At 42.3% G+C, this 24151-nt stretch overlaps 1 protein-coding gene and 1 long non-coding RNA gene across 4 annotated transcripts in view; one reads left to right on the top strand and one right to left on the bottom strand.

Annotated features, from left to right (window-relative positions):
• The window catches only part of Rim2 (replication in mitochondria 2), a 38581-nt gene extending 15535 nt beyond the window's left edge, over positions 1–23046 (bottom strand). The window contains exons 1-4 of one of the 3 annotated variants that reach the window (XM_076178209.1): positions 22895–23017; positions 20937–21097; positions 20573–20851; positions 12993–13171 (exon numbers count right to left, since the gene is read on the bottom strand). In XM_076178209.1, the coding sequence (XP_076034324.1) occupies positions 12993–13171; positions 20573–20851; positions 20937–20959 (481 nt within the window). In that variant the 5' untranslated portion in view covers positions 20960–21097; positions 22895–23017. Of the gene's footprint in view, positions 1–12992; positions 13172–20572; positions 20852–20936; positions 21098–22894 lie in introns of all 3 variants that reach the window. The other 2 variants (XM_076178207.1, XM_076178208.1) reach the window with 2 other exon arrangements.
• LOC143021032 (uncharacterized) lies at positions 13189–20544 on the top strand. Its single transcript, XR_012965967.1, has 3 exons — positions 13189–13524; positions 16642–16847; positions 18010–20544. It is a non-coding gene; the product is annotated as an uncharacterized LOC143021032 (long non-coding RNA).
• Positions 23047–24151: the final 1105 nt, after the last annotated feature.

Genomic DNA, 24151 nt, shown 5'->3' on the forward strand with positions numbered 1-24151 from the left:
TCATTGAATCACTTTTTCCTCTCAGAACTTCACCGCATGTACACATGACCCTCTGATCCTGACTCAACAACCCTCGTTTCTTATCGTTTTTTCTTGGCCCAGAAAAAGAAGAAAAGAAGAAGAAGAAGAACAACAACAAGGGGTGTCTATATTTGACCAGTCAGCTTCCTCTGTACGTTTAAACTGTTTCATATTGTCCACCACAACACCAACAAAATAACCAAACCACATCAAGGTTGTTGAAATACATGAACTCTTTCTCTGCTCCACCATCCACCCCCCGGGGTGAGCTACTATCACTCCTTCTTGGTTTCCGTAATTTCTTTAACCAAGATCTAAGAATATAAGGTCTAACCACTTCCGACCGAATTTCGAGGGAGTTGGCGCAGCGGGCCCGTGAACGTCACCTGGCTGTTCAAAGTGGGGTTAGCGGGTCCTATAGCTGTCAGTTGAAGCTGGTCCGTCGTTCGAAAATGACGTCGCCTACGCTCGCACTGCTCCACGCAATTAGTTATATTCTGACAAATATTATATAAAATATATATATAAATATATATAAAATATTATAGTTCCTGTCTATATATATGAATATATATGATGTATGATATTTATATATATATATAATATATAAAATATTATAGTTCCTGTCTTCCTTGGCGTTTCACAGTTTTCTTCAGTGTATCACAAAGAGAAAATGGACTCAGCCAAATGACGTCAGAAGCTGCGCAGAAGAATGTAAACGGTCTGACCTGTATATTTAGACCTTGCGTTGAACAAGGTACCCGTTCATTTTCCGTGCGCACGCGAACACACGCTCGCACACACACACACACACACACGGTGTGCGTAGTCCACAGCATTTCGACTATTTTTTACCCCAAGCGGGTGGGTCTCCGATACACTGGAGGATGACCCAAGCCCCTGAAGGTCATCGGTCGGCAAGCGTTCCGAGAACCCAGCCTGCTATTCCTCGAAACCGCCATGGACACTTCGATCTCACGCCCCGAATTCATCTTGCCAAGAACGATGTCGCTGGCACGGTCTGGGCACCGCCGAGCCCCCTTCCTACCCACACACACTGGTACTACGGTGAATGTTTATGCGAAGAGCGAACGGACGCGACTGCAGTATTCAACCCATTCGTTGCACAGCTGATTCTCTCCGTTAAATAAAATCGACTGGAGACAATAAATGTGCGAGTGTAAACCACTGTATCTCTTGAATATATAGTATAGGTTCCATCCTGATAGGCAGAAGAGCTGGTAAAACACACCCCAGAACAACAGCAATCCTCCATCCTGGTGTTAACAACAATAATAATAACAATAACAACAGTTTCGGCTGTGGCCTTCCTTGGGGAGACGGGACTGCTCGGACAGACAGTCTAGGGAACGACAACAACAACAACAACGCCCCCTCACCCCCCACGCATTGCTGCGTGTGACCATCCTTCCTGAGTGACAAGTGATTTTTTTTCAGACGAGCGCGGCTCCTTCGGCGACGACAAAGGGATGCCCCACTGCGCCAACAGGACAAATTACGTTTGCGGGAACACAGGTGCTGACATAACAACCACCGCCAGCGTCACTTTCACCGCCGCGAACGACACCTGCCAAACCAACCCACCATCACAACCATATGTGTTAACGTATGCTTCGGCCGCAACCACTTCTGAAGGAGCCAGAGCAATGACCCGGCGATTTTATTCGGCTTTAAGCCTCTTCGATGTTGAAGAACCTATACGTAGTTAAGAAACTACCCAATAGAGTAATCTCTAAGACAGCGTTTCTCAACCTTTTTACCCTTGTGTAACCTTTAAAATAAATTGCATGTCTCAAAAGAACCCCTGCGAAAATATATATATATATGCTAATAAGAACACGGGTACGTGTGTTCACTTATGCAAAGTAGACCACTTGGAAAAAGAAACTAACGAAGCAGAGCGCTTTCGTATATTACATCTTCAGTGCAACTGAAGATGTAATACACGAAAGCGCTCTGCTTCGTTAGTTTCTTTTTCCAAGTGGTCTACTTTGCATATATATATATGTATATATATATATATATATATCCCCTTTTTATATATATATATATATATATATATATATATATATATAATATATATCATATCTTTCTCATTTTATTTTCATCGTAATAATAGGTTAGACAAGACGATGTCTATATTACATTATTACAATAATCAAGAATATGTCGTGCAAGTTTAATTATATTACGTATATGAAATTAAATAAAAAATAAATAAAAAGTGCATTAGCTTGTCTCACTTGTTCTCTCGGAACCCTTAGCGAGAAACTCTAACCTCTACCCAACAAATAAACCCCTACGCAGTTGTAGAAAGTCTACCCAACCAAAGAATGTACTTAGTTCAGGAACCTCTACGCAGTTGCCTGGCACCTCACGTGGCCAACTCGTGTCGTAAACTTGTCCAAAACTCCCTCTCTAGGCAGTCGAAGAACCTCTACCCAGCAACTCAACCCCTACGCAGCAGAACGTCTACCCAACTTCAGAATCTACGCAGTTGAGGAACCTCTACGGAGATGGGTGGCACCTCCAACGCAGACATCTCCCCTCCTTCTTCCGACAAAAAAAAAAAAAAAAAAAAAAAAACGGGGCCCGCATAAATGTATCACGCCTGTATGCAATGTGATATAATTAGCGATTCTATCCTTGGAAACAACACCGCGCCGATAAAGTGGAGTGACCAAGTCGGTAAAGGAAATCTAAACAAGCAGACAGGAAGGATAGAAGTTTAACGTAATCAGCGGTCTTCTTTGATTAGAAACTAGTGTCCGGTGATATATAACGGAAAGACACTGGTCACTGGAGCCAAGAAACCCCATCAATTGTACATAGCAATCAATACCCCATGAAAGAAAGGACGATAGGAAAAAATATATATATATATATATATATATATATATATATATATATATATATATATATATATATAGAGAGAGAGAGAGAGAGAGAGAGAGAGAGAGAGAGAGAGAGAGAGAGCGCTAAGCTTCTTTCGGAACAATCTGTAATCCGTGAGAGGTAGGCAGAGGCGCTGTATCTGGATATCTTTCATCGCATGAGGATGAACGACCCGTAGGAGGAAGAGGAAGAGGAGGAGGGGCAGGCAGAGGAGGACGGCCAAGGGCGACCTACATGGTTCCTCTTGCGCCTGCGAGGGACATCGATCCGCGACTACGACGTTCCTCGGGGCTGCGAGGGACATCGATCCGCGACTACGACGTTCCTCGGGGCTGCGAGACACGGGAGATGCAACACTTCCGAAGGATGGATTTGTCTGCTACGCCGTTGTTCTTCCTCTTCCTCTCTCTCTATGTGCAAGAGTGCACACACGCAACAGCACATGTGCACATGTACGTACGTACACACGCACCCACTCCCATTATACACGCCTGAGGCAACTGTGACATAATTCCTGAACGACCTTAATCTCGACGACTTCAAGGAAAAGATCCCCTTTATTTAGTCTAGGTGCTTTCCCCCAAGGACGCGGTTCCCGCGGCGTTCTGTGACGATGTTCCGGCCACCGCCAGGCGGTTATATTATGTCGCTGGCGAAGAAAGGGAGTGAGGGAATGGAGTCTACCACCAGACACATAGTTTCTCATTCCTCGCATCAAAATCGATAGAGGAGGGAGGGGGGGGGAGGGGAGGACTTCTGCCCCAAAACCGTTCCCCTTGAACTCGAAGAACGAGAGGAAGGGAGGGAGGAAGGGAGGGAGAAAAGACTGACTTCAAATCGAAGATCTCGGAAACCTCCAGCAACTAGGTACACGACACAGACGTGAAGCCAAAAACCGACCCCACCCACCCGCCCGCCCACATTGCGCAATCATCTTAATCCATTCAAAGCTCGCTAACTAGACACCAGAATCCTGCGGCGTAGTAAGGCACCCGACAAGTCTATTTCCGTCCGTTGTTAGACGATCAGCCCCGTGTCACGCTGCACGGCAAACTTGCGGTCGTGTCAGTCACGCGGCGCCCCATGTGGCGAGGCTCGTCTATAAACACAAACGCATGTACGACGCATGCCGGGCTTACCCTCCTAGAGGTGGGTTTTTTCCACTACACTTACGGTCTTTAGCTATATATCCCCCGAGTGAAAAGTAGCAGGAACCTATTGTACGTGTGTGTGTGTGTGTGTGTGTGTGTGTGTGTGTGTGTGTGTGTGTGTGTGTACACGCATCCTCACTACGAAAATGACGTCGCAACCAAATACAGGGTGGTCCAAAATGATGCATCCATTCGTGATAAAGTAGCATTTATTATTGAAAGGAATTTTTTACTTTTTTCATAGACCTGTCTTACAGACATGTAAGTTTTGTGGTGTAATTTTCCCCTCGGATACCACCATTTCGCGAGCACAGTTCAATAGTTTATAATGTGCTCGATCAGAGCTCCTTGGCGCTGAATCACTGTAGCTACTCTCGCACATTGAAGTTTGTAATTTGACCCTGTCCAACATGTCACGGGGGAATTCTCTTAATCTCTGTTCGAATGTTATTCTTGAGCGCAGTAATAGCTTGGGGACTGTGAGCATAGACCCTGTCTTTTAGGTATCCCCACAGAAAACAATCCAAAAGGGAGTCTCGATACTGTGATTTATCAGCAACACCGCACTGCTCCAATGATTCCCTCTAATACCTCCATCGCTACTTCCCTGAAGACAGGCTCATCTCCCATCGTGCGGACCACCATTTGGGCTGCCCATTCTCCTGACCTATCCTCTTTGGATTATTTTCTGTGGGGATACCTAAAGGAGAGGGTCTACGCTAACAGTCCCCAAACTATTGCTGCGCTCAAGAACAACATTCGAACAGAGATTAAGAGAATTCCCCCATGACATGTTGGACAGGGTCAAATTGTATACGTCAATGTGCGAGAGTAGCTACAGTGATTCAGCGCCAAGGAGCTCGAATCATGCAAATTATAAACTATTGAGCTGTGCTAGCAAAATGGTGGTATACGGGTGGGGGGGGGGGATATAAACAAAAAGTACATAAGACAGGTCTATGAAAAGATCAAGTTTTCCTTACAATAATAAATGCTACTTTATCACAAATGGATACATCTTTTTGAACCACACTGTATTATGGTTAAGGAACCACTTGTGATTGTTTTTGAGTGGCTGGCTTCTACCACCTAACTTCCCGCCCACATGAGCAAAAGCCTCGCTCTCTCTCTCTCTCTCTCTCTCTCTCAGCGCTTCAAGGAAAGGTACAGGCAAGTTTTCGGAGATGTATAGGTGAACCCATACTTAAAAAAGGCGAATCCCCACTGGCCAAGGTTCACGCCAACACCAATCACGACGTTGGCCGTGAACGATCACTACAAGCCAAGCTCACGGTCTCGCACCTTGGATTGCGTAACCCTTCACGCTTCGAAAACCGTTACATAAAAAGCATGAGCCCCGAATAGACGTGATGGCCCAAAATAAGGTCGGGTCAAGCTTCCATCTGCACCCACCCTATCCCATGAAGAATTGTCACCCCAGAACGCACACGTGAGCAATCGTCACCCCATGAGATCCTACCTCTGAAGAATTGTCACCCCAGTACGCCGAATATAGTGGTGGAATGAAGATTAGGTTAGGTTGGGTTGAATGAGGTTATGCTTTTTATCATGAACTTATACAAACGAATCGTAAACCCAGGATGGCCCCAATGAAGAATTGTCACCCTGTCGAGACATTTCTTCATGTGATCCGTTTGCACGAGTAGAGTGGCAGAGGCTGGCGCATTTGTACGATTCACGAACTAGTCTGAGTGAGGCTTTTGTTTAACAAAAAAAAAAAACTGGGAAGGTATGTGTTTATCCACATTGGGTGACCAGGCCACGCACTTCACCCGTGCTCAACCCTTCGCCCTCCCCCCGCCCCCCGTCCACCACCTACCCAACATCAAACATGATCCTGTTTGCCGGCCAGGCGCGCGTAACTGAGCTGCGCCCACCCTCCCCTCCCCTCCCCCCACCTTCACCACCCTTCCTCCCAAACTGAATCATGCATTGTCCACGTGTTCAACTCTACGGTCCAACACATACACACACCGACCTGGCGGCAGCCACCGATGCTGCGACGCGGGAGAGTGAGCCGCCAGGTATAAATAACGACCGTCCCGTTAAAGAGGACAACGGTTGGGGCTAACGTGCCCCCCTTTCCCTACCCCCAACGCCAATGGCAGGACCTATACAGGCAGAAGCATTCCCGCCAATAGAACCAAGGTCGCCCCGGCGTCTGACATCAGAAGGACCTTACACACATGGCGTCCATGTGGACCTCATGTCGTTCTCCAGCCGAACAGTCCTCCGTGTTGCTCAATTTTACTTAAGAGTCTGTGTATATCGTGCAGCAACGTATGGATTTTGACTACACACGTCACATATCTTTTATGCAGCCCGAGTCCAGACAGCCTGGCCGATCAAAACTCCAATACTACCCATGGATCCCCACAGCTGAAGAATTTTGCGGGCAAGCCATGGCTGAAGGGGGAAAAAATCTCTCTAAAACAATACCTTCAAAAGTTTGTAGAAACCCATAGAAATGTGTCTCTTTTGTTGTCCGTCTAACCGGAGGCCTGGGGCCTGAGTTGCGAACTTGCACCTCGATGGACTAAGTCATCCTAACTTCACCCCCAAGACGTGCATGGAGCACCCCAATACAAATTTCCGCACCCCTTCCTGGGAGGAATTCTGACGAGCAGGCCCAACTCCACCCCTTCATCACCGATCACCCCCCCCCCACCCCCGTACTCACCTCACACCGGTTTCCGTGGGTCAGTTTCCAGTTCAACAGCTTTACACTTTGCCCTACGAAAGTGAGGTTTTCCTACGCGCAATCCCTTCTCCATTCCCCCACACAACTGAATCAAAAATTCTGGACGCAGCAAGAATGAATAGAACGTAAGTCCCACTACGGGCATCTGCATCAAGTGGAATTCATCCTGTCATTACGACCACCATATTTTGCTTTTACCTTCCCTTCGCTAACGAAGAGAGACGGGTGGCAAGCAATAGGTCTGACAACAAGGAAACCAAAAATATGCACGATACACTCCACCCACTCCCTTCGACACAGCCAACCGCTCACTCCTGCTCATGACTCTTTGCATCTGGAACTCCAGTCAAGGGTATTGCGCACCAAAAGGGGATTCATCTCGAGTGATCCTTTCACGGTTGTTTTTATATTTGTTCTATCGCCGAAAGATTGAACTCAGTTGGGGGGAAAGAATGCGCGGTGTTTCTGGATTGATTTCGGTTCAGGTTAACTAAGTTTGTTTAACAGGAGTAAAAAAGATTGTACCTAAGACAGGTTTACAATACCTCGATTATTCGACACAATAGTAGATGAAGTTCGGAGTGACGTTTAATTTCATTCAGCTGGGGGGGGGGCAGAGCGATTCGATCAAGATATCTTAATAACAGGTGTACACACACACACACACACACAGACTCTCTCTCTCTCTCTCTCTCTCACACACACACACACGCACGGACACGAGTCTAACATGTGATCCAAGACCATGATGAACACCCACACCCCTACACTGAGCCCAACATGCGATCTAAGACCATGGTGAATCACACACACACACACACACACCACACACACACACGCTTGCACTGACCAGGTCAAATCGTGGTCATTAAAACATCTAGCATGGAAAACTTCACCACAATCCCATCTGCATCGGGTGGTATTTGTATTTTTTCTCTACCTGCAGCAAGGCGATTATATTAAGCTCTGCATGCCTCCTTAACAGGTTGTGTTGTACCTCATCGCCCACCATGTGGAGAGCTGCGTTACAACGACTGTGATACAACTCCTGCGTTTGTGTCAAGGGCGACGGCGCGCTCTGCACAAGCAAACTGACCGGGAGGGTAGTTGTGAGGCGCGGTGGAGGCAGACCCCATAACCCTTGTAACGGTTTCCTCATAACTAGGCAAATTCACCCGTCATGTGAATATACACACAGCCACACATATATTACTTTCCCCCATAGTGGGAGCTAGGTAACATCAACCCATTACAAACAAATTTCCTTATACATTACTTTTTCCATGACAGTGGGAACTGGATGACATCAACCCACAACCCAATTTTCCTCTCTCTCTCTCCCTCCTTCACACACACACACACACACACACACACACACAGTGTACTCGCATGTGACTGCATGAAAATAAATGCATGTAATTGGTCCGGTGCCCACGGTAATGACACAAAACAATCCCAGTCTGTAGGCTCACTTAATTATTGTATCCGAGAACGACGACGTCTGCGTCCGCCCGGTGTGTCCTTGAACCAGCCCGCTATTGCGCAGCACGGTAACCATGACAACTAATCGTCGCAAGCCGCAGCAGCAACGGCACACACACACACACACACACACACACATTGAGGTATACAATTTATGAGGGTAATAACTGACGGTCACGAGTCCAGCATGTGACCCAAGATCACATTGAATCTCCCTCTCTCTCTCTCTCTCTCACACACACACACACACATTGAGCTATGCAATTTATAAGGGTAATAACTGACGGTCACGAGTCCAGCACGTAACACAAGATCACATGGTGAATCTTTCTCTCTCACACACACATAAACATATTTGGAAAAAGTTAGATGAGAAAGTGGTGTGTGCAAAAACAATACATTAATTTAAAAAGTTCAGATAAAATGAGATATGAAGACGGGACACCACGAGCATAGCTCCCCTTCCCGTAAAATACAACTAGGTAAATACACACACACACATTGAGCTATGCAGTTTATGAGGGTAATAACTGACGGTCATGAGTCCAGCATGTGACCCAAGATCACATGGTGAATCTCTCGCACACACACAATCTACAATGCGCACAAGTACTTGTGTCTACTATCTGCACTAGCTATCCGCATACATTCCACAATAGTTATGGTGCCAACCTGCAACTACCCCCAAACACACGCGCGCGCGCATACACACACACGACTCCAACATGTGATCCAAGACCATGGTGAATCTCTCTCTCTCTCTCTCTTTCATACACACAAACACACAGATACATATATATACACGCGCCTGCTTTCGCGGGACCCTTAATAAGAAACAAGACGACCTTTCCTTTCATCTAGTGGCTTCCATACTTGCTCTTGTCGCCAGTCGAGTCATTCAATTAAGGAAATGACCAGAAGGCCTGAACTACCTATGTCAATTGCAGTTCGATAAAAGAAGTGGAGAAGCTACAAGATGAAAAGACAACGGTCGAAGCCGGCTGCGAAGACTCGTGGACCACAGCCGGCCTCCGAGTGAGTCTGCCGGTGAGGAAGAAGGTTCTAGAAAGTATGGTTTGTTAAGCGTCTCGATTTTACCATATACCCTTGCTTTAACTTAATCATCTATATTTTCAATACACATTTTCTTTGCAATACCACTATATGGGATATCCGAGTTTTTCTGGTAATACTGCTGTACTGTTCACCAAATGCTCAAAATGTGTCACAAATCTGTTAGCAATTCCTGGCACGTGGAAAAATGCTAATCCGTTGCCATGAGATAATTTGAGAATCGAGTCTCGGAGACATTATTGAAGTCAGAGACGGAGGGAATCTAAGCAAGAACCTAATAATCACTGGATAGCCTAATACCAGTCAAGAAATAAAGAACCAAAGACCAAAATAAACACACGACTGAAGCACAAAAGACTACGAGTATTGCTCTTATCTTGTAAATTACAATACACACAAAGCCCGTGGTTACATGGCATCAGCTATGGTGCACAGGCCTTGACATACAGCGGCCCCTATTACATAATGTCACACAAGGATGTCTGTACAAAACCAACTGATATAAAACGAAGAGATGCCCATCTTCATGTGAAGGTTATCTGTAAACACATTGGACAGTGTGGGAAGGAAATGTCTATATATATTTCTATGAGCACACATGTACTCCCCCCTCCCCAGCACTCTCGACCAAACTTTCGCATTTTGACGAGACAATGAAGAAATGGGTTTTTTACTCCCGATATCTAAGGCCATTTTACTTTTTTTAATTACAAATCAAAAATTAATTTATATGAACCGCGAATATGATGCCGCTATGCTACTTTTTTTATTTACACAAGGTCCTCCATTCTACTACTAATGCCACAACTATATATACTGTACACCCTTAATTACGCACATTGGATTTTGGTCTGGTTAAAGTCGGATGGTTACAGCAATGCGGTGCCCCATCCCCCTTAAACAACTATAAAAGGAGTGGACTTAATCGACAGACGTAAGCGTGCAATGAAAGTGGAGCATATAAATAAATCAAAAAATAAATACAAAGGGAAGTGCATAAAGGATGCAGTTTTCCGTACACTCTTACTGGTCTGTAGAACCAAGACGTAATAGCCAACTTTAACCGATGGAAATACTGAAACGGAACCCCGAGCGTCCTAAATAGGCAAATACATTCATTTCGACCTCAAAATCTACTTAACACATTCTTCCTGACAAATATACCCAAAGCTGTTATACATACTTGGCTCATACTCGGATCCTTACAATGGAGCACAATAGCAAAATATGGTGACCGATGACCTTTCACGAGGTAGAACAATGAATATAACTAATGTCAACACAACAAGCAAACTAGCAAAATAATTTGGCTGCCATCAGCGCATTGCATGCTTATACAAATACCAATTTGATGCTTATCACATTCCATCGCCTTGTTCATTCACTGGCTATGCGATTGTTAAAATATAATTTAACCTTTAGACATACGTCCTGACTGACTGAATCCATTATTTCCCATCCGCCATTATAAAACATTTCTTCACGCAACTACACAGGGATGATTTTATGATATACCGCTGTAGCGTACGTGCTATGTGACGGATGCGTTCATTTCAAATCCCCACAGAAACAACGCAATATACTTTCCCATGTACACCATGAGGTTATGTATCAAAATAATATATTATTATTTTGACTAAAGCTCACTTATGCAACGCCCTGCCGGTTGAGGATGGAGAGAGAAGAGGAAGAAGAAGAAAAAAAATACATATACAAGGTTCACGTGTTTTGCGCGCGCGCACTGGCTTTCTCATTCCCTACGCTGCGCCATGTGACCGAACGGTGAGTGACCGATCCCCACGATCTATGACAAAACCTCAAGCAAAAAGGAAAACATATCTCCTTGGCCACGTCAACAACCACACCTGCATGGGGTTTGAGACGTTCCACATGATTTTGTTCAGGTGAGACAGACACCCCACCCCCAATCACTAAGAACCCCGTCAATACGACAATGCTGTAAGTTTCTCGGGAACATGGCGTTCCTTACTGATAAGGTTTTAAAAGGGGTCATCGTAACGTTCGTCAAAACACGCTTGGTCCCTTCGGATAATTCAATCGTCATTAATTGAATATGGTTTAATGCATCAAAATAAACATAACATCGCTAATGCGGTACTGACCGGGATAAAATATGGTTGATGCATCATCGTGGCCAAGAGATTAAATATCTAACACGAAACCTCAATAGAAAATACACACACTGTACTGGCAAATTACTCAAGCCCCACAAAGTCCATCCGGTACCGTTTAAACGACTACTTTAGGAGGTGGCAAAACCTCGCCCAGACACCTGTAACAACCAAGCAACTTCTTTGGACTATGTAAACAACAACGCCGTTACGTTAAAACTATCTCTTGAAATAGCACACCCTTAACTATAGCTGACGCCACAAGTTAAGCCAGTACAACAATAAGTGCATGTCATTAGTCTCCCTCACCGTTATAATTATTCAGCACTACATAACCCACCACCTCCACCCCCAGGCATAAGCATCCACTGACCACGTGCTGAGTTTGCTAAGTAGAAACAAACCCGAGAGCACAAACTGGTAAAATCCGGATATAAGCGGTCACAGGCACGCAGGATGGTGGTGGGTGGTGCTGGAGGGTGAGAAGAGGAGAGGCAGGTTGCCGGGTTGGCCCAGCAAACAAACGGTGGAGGACAGTTTGGCCACAGAACAACCGGTTCATCATTGTACTAGGGATTATGGGGGCTTTTGAGTACGATTATGATGTCATTTGCAGCAAGTGTTACCAACCTCGCCCGCGAAATATATCGCCAGCTGACTTCATTCGATGTATATTTTTGTGGTCATCGTGAGGTATTCACTGGTGTATAAACGTCTGACAGTTCCCATTATTTTCTCTTCAATCGAACAGAAGTTAAAGGTGCGACTACAATTTTTAAACGATTATATGGAACAATTCGTGGATTTTCCTGCGATAACATACAAGCAAAAATACAGTTACATGGAAGAGTGGATAGTTCTCTTGAAAGGGTACGGTAGTCAGTGATACCGATAGTGTATGCGTGTGTGTGTGTGGGGGAGGCAGATTTCAACCTCTCTTCAACGAATATTTCTAAATCCCTACTACTTTCACTCCCCTCACGCCTGCCTACCTTTCCATCCCGCCATGTGTTGTTATACTTGTCCTCCCCTAGATGTTTGTGTGCATTAATCTCCAGTAACCTACTTTCTATTTGCCCTGATCTTCAATCCCTTCCACCACTACCACGAACTGACAAATAATACAGGATCGAATGTTGATACACACGACCTCCTAGACAATTGTTACAACTCTGTAACACAATAAGTGGTTTCTTGGTATGTTCGCCCACTGCAAATAGCTTATGAATCATCAAACCTGTGGCAGCCCCCATCCCCCTCTACACCCTCCCCTTTACTCTGGGCAAAACAGGTCTCTAATACCTGACAGGTAAACACTTCGATGTGTATGTGCGTGCGTGCGTGCGTGCACTCCTCTTATTGAGAGGCTATTCAGTCCTGGAACCAACGAACCTTAGGTGTCCCGCAGAACTAGCCACTAAAAAAATATCGGAAACCACTTGCTCCAACACGCATCCAAGCATGTGACCCGGCAATCCACTTGTGATTACTTACCGGCCCAAGAAGCTGAAAGGACGTGGACGAGCGGTGTGTCGGGAGTAATGCCATTGTTGAGGAACTTTTTCATCTGTGAGTAGGAGCAAAAGTAGATGGCTCTTGAAGGCGCCACGCCCACCAGGTTAGGACCCAAGCCTCGCCACAACGCCCGGGGACCCTCAACATGTATAATGTACCTGAAATCAAAGGTAACACACTCTAGGTTATCTTGTATTTAAACACCCAGGTTCTAATAACATATACTACACCAAACAACCCTCCCCCCCAAAAAAATAAAATCTTACATTGTACCAATTCAGTTTTTCTCTTGGCTATCCCAATCATATCTCGGTTGCCTAAAGTGATCCACTTTGAAGCACAAAGCGTGCGTGCGTACACCTGTTAGTCAGTTTGCCTGCCAGCCCCAGGCTATTTCTGGCAACGGGTCGGGCTCCACCGTCCTCGCTGTACTGCATTTGTGACGTCACACACACGGATGTCAGCTAATCAACGAGACAGACTATAATATCTTCTTGGCACGGCTCACAAGGTATAATGGCACGTTTCTTAACAATTTTGCTATCCTGCCGAGCGGTGTGTATTCTCATTCTTGTGCCGCCCATTTATTTTAAAATATCTTATTTTTGCGTCAAACACTCGCTATTGTAAACACATGACTGATCTGATGATTGTTTTGTCCTCCCAAACGTAAAACTGCAACGATACCTCCCAATCCACAGCTAACTCCTTAACGACCTACATTAATAGTACTTCCGTGAATCATCTATCAAGTGGAGGTTGAGAATGGGGTTGGGAATAGAAGGAAAGTGAAGCAGCATTAAGGAATTTGGTTTGCGAAACGCAATTTAGATGGCTGCTTTTACTAACACTGTTTATTTGGGGAACTAAATATATCTTATAATATATAAACATCAGTGTCTAGATATCCCAACTTTCTCAGCCATGCAGTCAAGTTGAATCTCAACTGTGTATGTCGCCCATAAACGACCGAAACGCCATGCTTATGCAATGCTGTCTCACCACGCACGATTGGCTGCGCTTTCATGATGTGCCAGCCAGTCACCCAGCACTTTTGCTGCCTAGTACCCTCAGCTAATGCAATAAACTACCAATTTAACTACGAAAATACGAAAGAGTTTGCCTGGACAACCAGTAACTTCACCACCTTTCACTTGCAACCGCAGTATTAGCGCGAGCGCGTACGCATACACCCTCTCACGTGATAAGGCCATGCTTACCGGGTTTCATTCAAGGCTTTGGCAAAAATTGCGAAGAAGTGCCGCCACGCGCAAGCCTTCCATATGACTTTGGCAACCGTCTGCAACATCTCCATTGTGCATCTACCTTGAGTTCCAACTCGAGGTAAGTTATTTACACGTCCAACTTTGTAATCTTATCAGACCGGTCTTACCTACGCTACAAAAGTTCTTCTTCTTCAGAAGCCTTGGTCTCCTTCGTAGAAACGGGCAAAATTAAACAATAGCACACCTAATGGTTCGCATCAAATCTGAACTACGAGTGCAACGTTACAGGCAACCCTGGTCAGTAACAGCTACTGGAGAACAACCGTGTTTACAAGTGGAAGCAGCTGGTCTTAAAATTGAACACAACCTCGGCTAGTACCGTTAAAGACCCCTGGGGCATAACCTTTGTGAGGGAGATCAAATGAACAATCAAATTGCATTCACAGACGCTAGCAAAACGCGCCCGGGGGGCGAAAAAAAGTGATACACTAAAACGAACTCGACTAGTTCTACAAAGCAATACCTTTATCCTACATCCCTTAATGCAGACGAGACGATTCCTCTCATCAATACAAAAAACCGTATAAACAACTGCGATACCCGCCCAATCTACGACCGTTTCGGTACAAGTGCACGAAGTTCTTCCTCAATCATGAGGCCTACTTAAACCACATATCCAGGTTAGGTAGCCTCGGTTGGAATGGTGTCAGCTTCGGAGAGCAAGAAGACTTAAGCAAAGCACTGTACTTTTTGCCCTATACATTAGGATATCATCAATTTAGACACCACACTCGATCTTTTAGGGTGGCTCTATGAATTGATAATGGAGACCTTATGCACGATTCAGGTTTATATTATATAAGCTACATTAACGATTTTTTACCTTCAAAATTATATCACCTGAGAAAAAATCTGGCTCAAGACGAACTTTCAACTACCAAGCTACCTGATAATGTACCCAAAACATTGGTCAACCCCAGATTTGTGTACAGTGATACAGCCAATCCCTACCCTTATCCAAATCAAAGCTGTATTTCTAAGCAACATTTATATTACAAATTGACAAAATAGCTTGAAAAGATGCAACCGAGAAACAAAAGCTACACCCCAAACTTCATGTGTGGGGAGGGGGGTTAATGGTCTAACTGGAGAAATATACCTCCTCCAACCTCCTTCAATCTGCCACTACTTTCGTCATCCTCTTCCCATTTAATCCTCACACAGGATAAGCTTAACTTAAACACCCAACCAGGACCCAGAACAGCTAAAAAAATGCACCACCTCGAGGTCAATATTTGTACATACAATACATACATACATATACCAAAGGCTTACAAGAGATAGCCAAAAAAACAAAGGCATAAAAACTTCTCCCACCTTTTCCATCCCCACATACGCCACTCCCATTCACCTCCCTCCCTCTTATCTTGGCTCATCAATACCATGTTACATAAGAAAGACAAACAATTTACAGATACTTTAAACCTGACCCAGCTTAGTTTATACCTATTTCAAGGATGCCCTAAGCACTAAAACTGAAGACTTCTATATTGTTGTACTCAAAATCATTCTAAAAATTATTCAATACAGTTGGTGATGTATTAAACCTAAAAACACCCAATCATTAACATCTTCTGGGGTACTAGAACAACTTGCCACATCTACTGGCCTCGTTCTGACAGATGACGAACAATTCTATCCAGCTTATGGAAACCTGTTCCAAATTTTACTATTGATCTTTTTCAACTTGGGATAACCTTGGGTCTAAGTTTAATAGCATTTTATTAATGTTAAAATCTGATTGGAATTCACTGAAAATTAGCTACTCAAACATCATTAAATTCATATATGGTCTTCTATCCATTTCATCCACTCCATTGCACCCTCAGTATAACTGAGGTAGTGTATGAAACCAATTACTGTGGATGTACTGAAAGCCAACTATCCATGATTAAAGGCAATTAATTATTATTTTATTATCTATTTTCATTTGTTTAATGTAGTGAAAGCACATCTATTCAATTCTACAGGCTTCCCTGGATAGTAAGAGGAAGTGCCAATGTGGCTGAAATTATCTAAAATATACTGGAGCAATACATTTGCCCAATGATGGAACAAGGGATGCTTATAAATAATATTATACATTATTTCAAGACAGCGACTGAAGTCTGACCCTTTTATATACACTAAGGCTGAGGAACCAATGGTAGGTGACTTTGTGGTGGTCTTGCAAGAAAGCAGAACTCCCCCTTCTCAAAACTCATGAACCCCTTCACCTCCATCAGGTGCAAAATGATGGTCTAACACTCATCAACAGACAGGGCTTAGGATCCCTCTCTAACAACTGTGAACTGTTGTCTGTGTCATATTACATATTAATGTAAGATTCTCTATGTCAACAGCTAATAGTATTAGTAGGAGGGTAGATGTCATCAGCTGCCAGCTCTCCTTTTGCGAGAACATGGAGGAAATATAGTTGAAGTTAGAGCCTAAACCCAGTCTAAAGACCAAGCATCAGCCACTGACTGCACCTCCAGAAGGTTAGGGTGTTCATGGATTCTGAAGACAGGCAAAATGGACATCTGCTTCCCAGGACCACCACTTGCTGGTATTTCTCATTGGTACTAGTATGTAGACTATATATATGTATATATAAATTCTAAAACTAAACTAGATAGCCTTACTCTCGTCATTCCAGCATGAATCTTAGAAAGTGATCACAAATACTATATAAATATGAGATCAAATTTTATGTATTTTTGCTTGGCATTTATTCTTCAATTTGTTCATTCACCATCAGATAATACAATTTTAAATTGATCTATTGGTGGTGTACATCTAATACTACAGATTAAGTATGGCAGAGGAAAATAAAACAATATTCAGTACTGAAAATAAGGGACAGCAAATTGCAAACTGGGATGAAATAACCAGATCAATGTGCACCACCTACATAAACAGATACAGACCAAGTTGAAAACCTTTATGAATTTGAAGCTAAGTATGATAAACTGGAAAGTATGAGATAGGACACCCACAAGCAATACTCCTTTCATGTACACTGGCACCATACACAAACAGACATACACATATATCTTATTTTTCTTCGATATCAAAAGAACTATGACTGCCACAATAAATACCTATATCCTATCAGTCCTCAATGACACTGCTTAAATCTAACTTCCATGAATCTAAGAAGTACCTTATGGTCACATGTAATGGTCATATTCTGACACTGGTCAAAAATCCAAAAATATTAAGATCAACACTTGATAGACAAATAGACATTAAAGTGAAGGCAAATGAAAAACTAAACATACACAGACCAGTAACAGGCACAGCAGTTAGACAGCATAAATACTACTCACTGTATATAAACCATTAACATGAACTAAAACTATACACCCAGAGCATGATACCCCACAATTAAAAAGATAAACTGACAATCTACAAACAACACAAAACAAACAATTAAGAATAAGAACTGGATACACTAAAATATCAATAAAACATCTACACTTGCATACTAAAATCCTTCCCACGAGAATGATAGGCATACACTTCCATGCATCCCCCTCAAACTTACACAAAATAACACATACACAGGAGGAAGAGGGAGTGTGTGCATGTACACACGCTTTTAGTTTGTATCTGGGGACCATCAATAGGTATTTCCTAGTAGTGGTGCTGCTAGACAATCATTTGAAACAATCTCCCCATTGTTTGTCTTAAAATCTCGTCAAAACTTTCATCATCTATGGATGCAGCACTCAAGAAACTGGCACCAAGTTTCCAAGGTCCTACTGTATGAGGAGATGGCAAGAGAGAAAACAAGAATATATGTATCTGTGGCTTGATTCTACACTGGCCACGGAAGGAACAAACTTGTAGGCACAGCTTAAAAGCATTAGAAGGTGCCACAATGGTAAAGAAAACAATACAGCAATAGATGTAAAACACTATGGAACGATTACCCCATGGTGGAAAACAAATGACTGGGCTAGTGCACATAGAATAATAACTGCTGCCTCAAGTTGTGTTGATCAGCACATGCAGGGCAGTGGATGCATATTTTAGGGACTGCAGTGACAGTGTTCAAAAATCAATCAAGCACCATTCTTTAAGGACTATAGATCAGTATTCACCAAAAAAATGTTGAACACTTTTAACATTTATTACTACTTGAATGTCTCTTTTACTATCTTTATGACTCCTTGGTACATTGTTGTCACCAACAATGGAAGTGCTAGTTAACAATAAGTAACAATATATATGCACTGAATATTTGGACTGCTATCTGTCTTACACCAGTGGGCAACAATTACTATTATTATATTACTGGACAGAAACAAGCCTCTATGTTATCCTAGCTTTTGATTTTCCTAGTTCATGATATAACTGTGAACTTTTGTGCTCTCTAGGTGTCTTGTGCTTATTTGAAGACACCTTGTATGTAATGTGAAATCTAACAAAAATATTTGATCAATCCTCCTATTTTCTTACCCTAGCATTAGGTGAACAATTCAGAAATGATGGTTATTCAATATTATAAGGATGCAACAACACCTATATGAATATATCATCAAATGTACACCAAACCAGACACACTACTACTACTACTAATACTGGTAACCCCTTTAACCACATGCACTTTAGAATTTGTCAAACTTCAGCATAATATCTATGCAAAAAACAGCAAATTATCTTACTATTCCCTTATTAATTACACACACAAAAAAATATATATCATGTAAAGGCCATCATTTATGTTTGGTAAACCAGCTATGACTAAAACAAACAATAACACAACATAACCAAATCACAACCCATTCAAAAACCTTTTAAAAAAGGAACTGTTACAATTTCCAAGTATTCCTACTGCCATACCAGATACAAACAATATTCCACCACCCCCATCAGCTATAACCAAATCATCTGAGTGAGTTATGGGCCAGGCCAGTGGACATAACCAGATTCCTGGAGACTATAGGTCTCCTGCAATGAATTGACACCACAAGCAACTATACCCAATCCTCATTCTTTTCTAAAATCTTCTTGCATGAATACCCAATCTAATCTTATTCAAAATGCAATAAAAGGCCCTAGATGGAGCAATCACAAAGGACACCAAACACCTCATCTTACACTGTGATACCCAGACACTACAATATTCCTTCCTTGAGTGGCTTATGGGCCAATCTGGTTACCTGGGAGCCATCAGCCCTTAGGCAATGAAATAATTGATTAATCATATACTCAGATCAATCCAAAATTCCCTGCCCATTCCATTATATGCTGCTCCACCATCAAGAGGCCCATCAATTCTCTGGTTTGAATTCATATTTCATTATCTGATATCCTAATGGCTATTACAAGTGATAACTTTTATGTTAAAACCACCTAGTCCTAACACTGTGTACCACGACATAATTCTTATGTAGAAATAGGAGGGCACCAAGTGAGACCACTATTCCAGTTCCCGTTGCCTACTGAAGACATTTTGAATGTTTGTCATCACTGGATTCTGACAAATCTATATAAATCTACCTCTTTATGCATCCTCTCTTAAAATTTTGAAGTGATGGCAATACTTCCTTTTCCAACATCACTTCAATCACCTTGTAAGCAATATATTACATCTTGTATCACATTTATATTGATACTTATAACCCGTCAGTCACACCAAGAAACATTTTTTTACATCTTTTATCACATTTTTATTGATACTAAGCTATCAGTCACACCAAGAAACATTTTTGGTACAGCAACTGAAATACATACACCAATCACTGGAAGAATACTACAAGATTAGTCACCCATGATCCTGACTTCCCACACAATGTAGTACAAGACTAGGCCTAAAGAACAATGATCCACCCAAAATTGCACCTCACTATCCCCTAGTTACAGTAGTAACAGTAAACCCAATCTCCTATGAGGCAACAACCCCAGAGTGAAACATTACCAACAGAGAACTGGTCTGACAACAGGCATCAAATACTCTAGGTGCAACCGACACAGACATAGTGCACATTACAGCGTTCCCCTCACTCACTCATTAACTCACTCCAGTTCCACAAAATTTCTTCAATGAGTGACCCAAGGGTCAAACCCATAGCCATGGCCAATTTACCTGGGGGCTATGGGGCTTTCCTTTGAGAGAACCAAGACAATGGATTAATTTATCGATCTACTTAAATCTTCCCAGGAACACACTGCAACTACTACTGGTAATTCATATAACTGAATGAAATACAAGAATGTAAACTAATAGCTACCAATATTAATGCTAAAATGCAAAATAAATACATAAAACCATTCACCACTTACCTAAGACAATGAAGTATACTAACAGCATTAGGTTGCTGGCCAGGGCCTGGAAGCTGTGACAGGTGCACAATTTGTGACCCTTTGCGCAGTGCACTCGTGCACAATCTCCGCGCATTGCTGAAGCCCCGTGGATGTGAAGGAAGGGTTGGACAAGTAGTGGAGGTGCCATGTCGGGCAGCAGGGGGAGGCAATGGACCCATCATGCACGAAGAGGACTGGAGCCTCGTCTTGATCACCTCTAGGGGGCACGTCGCAATGGCCCCCATCGTACCTCCACATCTACAACACAGAACCAATGTCATTATCCCCATTTTGAAAACCACTTGCAATTTGCTTTCACAAACACTTCACATAAGGTATATACCTCCTTCTCTCCTCCACGGTCATTATTTTCCTGAATAATAGAAATTTCTTTCTCACCCACACATGGAACCACCTTGTATATCTCTGAATACACTTTTCCAAGATCTTTCTTTTTCAGTGCATTCTAATCCTAATATCCTTCCTCAGTAGTGATGTTTTGAACTGTAAGTACAATTTTTGAGGAGTACATACAAAAACACTCACTTCTGTGCACTTATATTGATACACAATACAACTAAACTGAGGACAGTCACGTTAAGCAGATACAATTTCACTAACTTGGCAAAATAAAATCCTATTAGCAAACCTATCAAGAACAATGATATTGAAACTTAATCTTGGAGAAACTTTAAATAACCCTGGCATAACATATTATAAATAAAAGTAAATCTTTGCATAATGCTTGGTATCACTGTATAAGTACACACATTAATTTTTTACAAATTGGCCCAATAACTTAATTTGTTGGCCAGGTTTAGGTCACAACATGAGATTTGGTTAGAAATAGTTAAGTGTTCTAACTAGATATTGATTCTGTCTTACAGTTTGCCAGGGTTGATCCTCAAAACTAAGGACAGGCTTGTGTGATAATGTGCTGTCACAGTGACTGATCACTAATAAAGCAAAATTCTAGCAAATAATTAACAACCCTACAAAGAACTTATTCTATTACTATTCACTGAATATAAAATACTTGTATCATTCAAAAACACGTGCCTAACATAATTCAAGTGTGTTGCCTATGTCTACCTATAGATCCATTCTTACCCACAACACAATATTCACCAAATTAAGCATTTACTGACTAATGACAAAACTGTTCATAACAAAAGATTTTGCAACAACTTAATTAATAATGGTAAGATAGAAATTAGCCATCAACTGCATCCCAGTCCCTTATTAACTACCAAATACACACAGTACATTTCCTGCTACAAGAGCAGGGCCCATGCCCAGCCTAACCAAATGCAACAAAGTTTAACCCATCTCTTAACTCATTCACACCCTTAGCCACAGGCCTGACGCAACTATCCAACTTCTGACCTCACCAGAACAGTAGTTTATTGGTATTTTTTAGATAGGCAAAGGAATCCCTGAGGTCCTCTCTGCAAATATAATTTCCTCACCTACGCCTCAGGTGCTAAACATGGCAACATAAATTCTTTTGTGACTTAAGAGACAAATGACTTTATTTCACCCAAACAAATTCAGAAAAACACTTATTTCGTTTAAAAAACAACTATGCATCATCCTGAGAATTTATCAGTCCATTTTCACTAAAAAATGACATGTAGAATTATGTTTTCTATTGACACATCAGGATTTCCATCACTATATCAGGATAAAAGTAAAAATTTGATTCTTTTATTAGGCACTTAAGGATAGCACTTCAAGAAATGAATGTTAGCTGAGAAAGCAAACGAATTAATATCTAACTATGGCACAACTGCAAAACAAAATGTGTTATTTTGACCTGTGACAACAGCAAATTGCTTAAAAATATTTCCACTTGACAGGGGTGATCTATATCAATGCGAAAACACTAACACTTGAAATTAAACCAGACACCATCTTATATGTACATTAGCACTACCATAGTTGGTATTATGCAACGACTGTAGTCTGAACCATGGAAAACGAGGTTAATCCCCACTAGGCCATACAACCGGCCGGCCCTTATGATCTTGAATCTTCTCCTACCCCACTCACCTCTTGAAGAAATCACAATTTATGTTAAACCTAATCCTTTCGAGTATATCCTAATATTCTCTCTTAACTAAAACAAATACGGTGAAAACGTCACGAATGCAATCAAAATAACACCAGGTTTTAATGCATCGACTGCAAGATTCACCAAGCCTCGTTGCGTTCAATACTTGCAGTCGTGATAGCATACCCATTTTCTTTTCTAAATGCCACACCACATATATGTGGTTATGTTCACAACTATGAACTCACCCGCCTGCAAATAGGTGGATGCAAGTATCTCTGTTTATGCTCATTTTAATAAAATGTTACTATAAGACATTCGTAGTGCACAGAACCGCTCTCAACACTGGTATCAACATTACTGACTCGAGAAGACGTGAATGTTTTGAGTTCGTTTCCATCACGTGATCACTTGCTCCTGATTGGTCAAGAGAAACCGAGAAGGGCTCTCATTGGTGAAAATATTGGGTGCAAGCCAACTGTCCACGTGATATTGTTTACATCGTGAACGTTTCAACATCGATACAGAGAACTTACCCCACAAAAATCAGAAATAACTCTAATGTGTTATGACAAATATGCTGAACAATTTTTCCTTATAAACTTTTGTTACGGTACAACCCGTGTTATATTCACGGATTATGATAAAGCGTCTATACATACCCTACCGACTTGGTTCCCTGGCATGCTGAAGTTCAACTAAAATAAGTTCTTTGGCATGCGGCACCCATTCTAGATCAGATAAAGCTTAAGGAATTATTTTTTAAATGAACATAAGAACAAGAATGGGGGTGATAAGAAATAAATACAGGTTCCCGCATGTTTGATGTTTATTCACTTATTCCGTGTTATTAACTTTCACAGTTCCGTCCATGATAGTACCTCAAGTTGCATAAGTAGAAAACATGGTAGGTGGTGCCTAATTGGAAAAGAAATACTTCGTGGGACAAGGAGAGGAAATAGATATGATTCATTTCCTGTTGGCCATAGATGACATTCATCTTTGCAGTATGCATCACTCCCAAGTGGTACCACTCTACCTGTCGGGCTCTAGCTGTCCATGTGCTTACTGAACACATTCCATATGCGTCTTCTTTTAATTCTTGCGTCCAGGCCATTCGAATCATCTATGTCGTAACCCTCCGATAGCAATAAGGTTATAACGTTATACTTCCTGTGTTGGTTGACATTTTATATTGCATGTTGTCAGGCTACTTTGTGTGTTTCAGTTTAGAGTTTTGTTGCCGCCCTCCATCGTTGATATAACATCCTTTCTCAGTCGGGCCTTGCTAGATACCTTTGGACATCTTTGTCACAAGGCACGCGCCTTCTCACGGTTAATATATAATTCATCATTCACAAAATTCAGTGGTAGCAGCTCTCGACATCCAAGCCTCCTGCCTTCTGAGCCGAGACACATGCCCTAACAGTCCCTCAAAAGTGCTCAATGGCAAGAACCTCCATTTATATACGACTATCATCTCATTTTCATAGAATTTTCTCTCT

This window comes from Oratosquilla oratoria, chromosome 41 (assembly GCF_046742065.1).
Source record: "Oratosquilla oratoria isolate Oo_2021 chromosome 41, ASM4674206v1, whole genome shotgun sequence".
Classification (NCBI taxonomy): Eukaryota; Metazoa; Arthropoda; class Malacostraca; order Stomatopoda; family Squillidae; genus Oratosquilla; species Oratosquilla oratoria.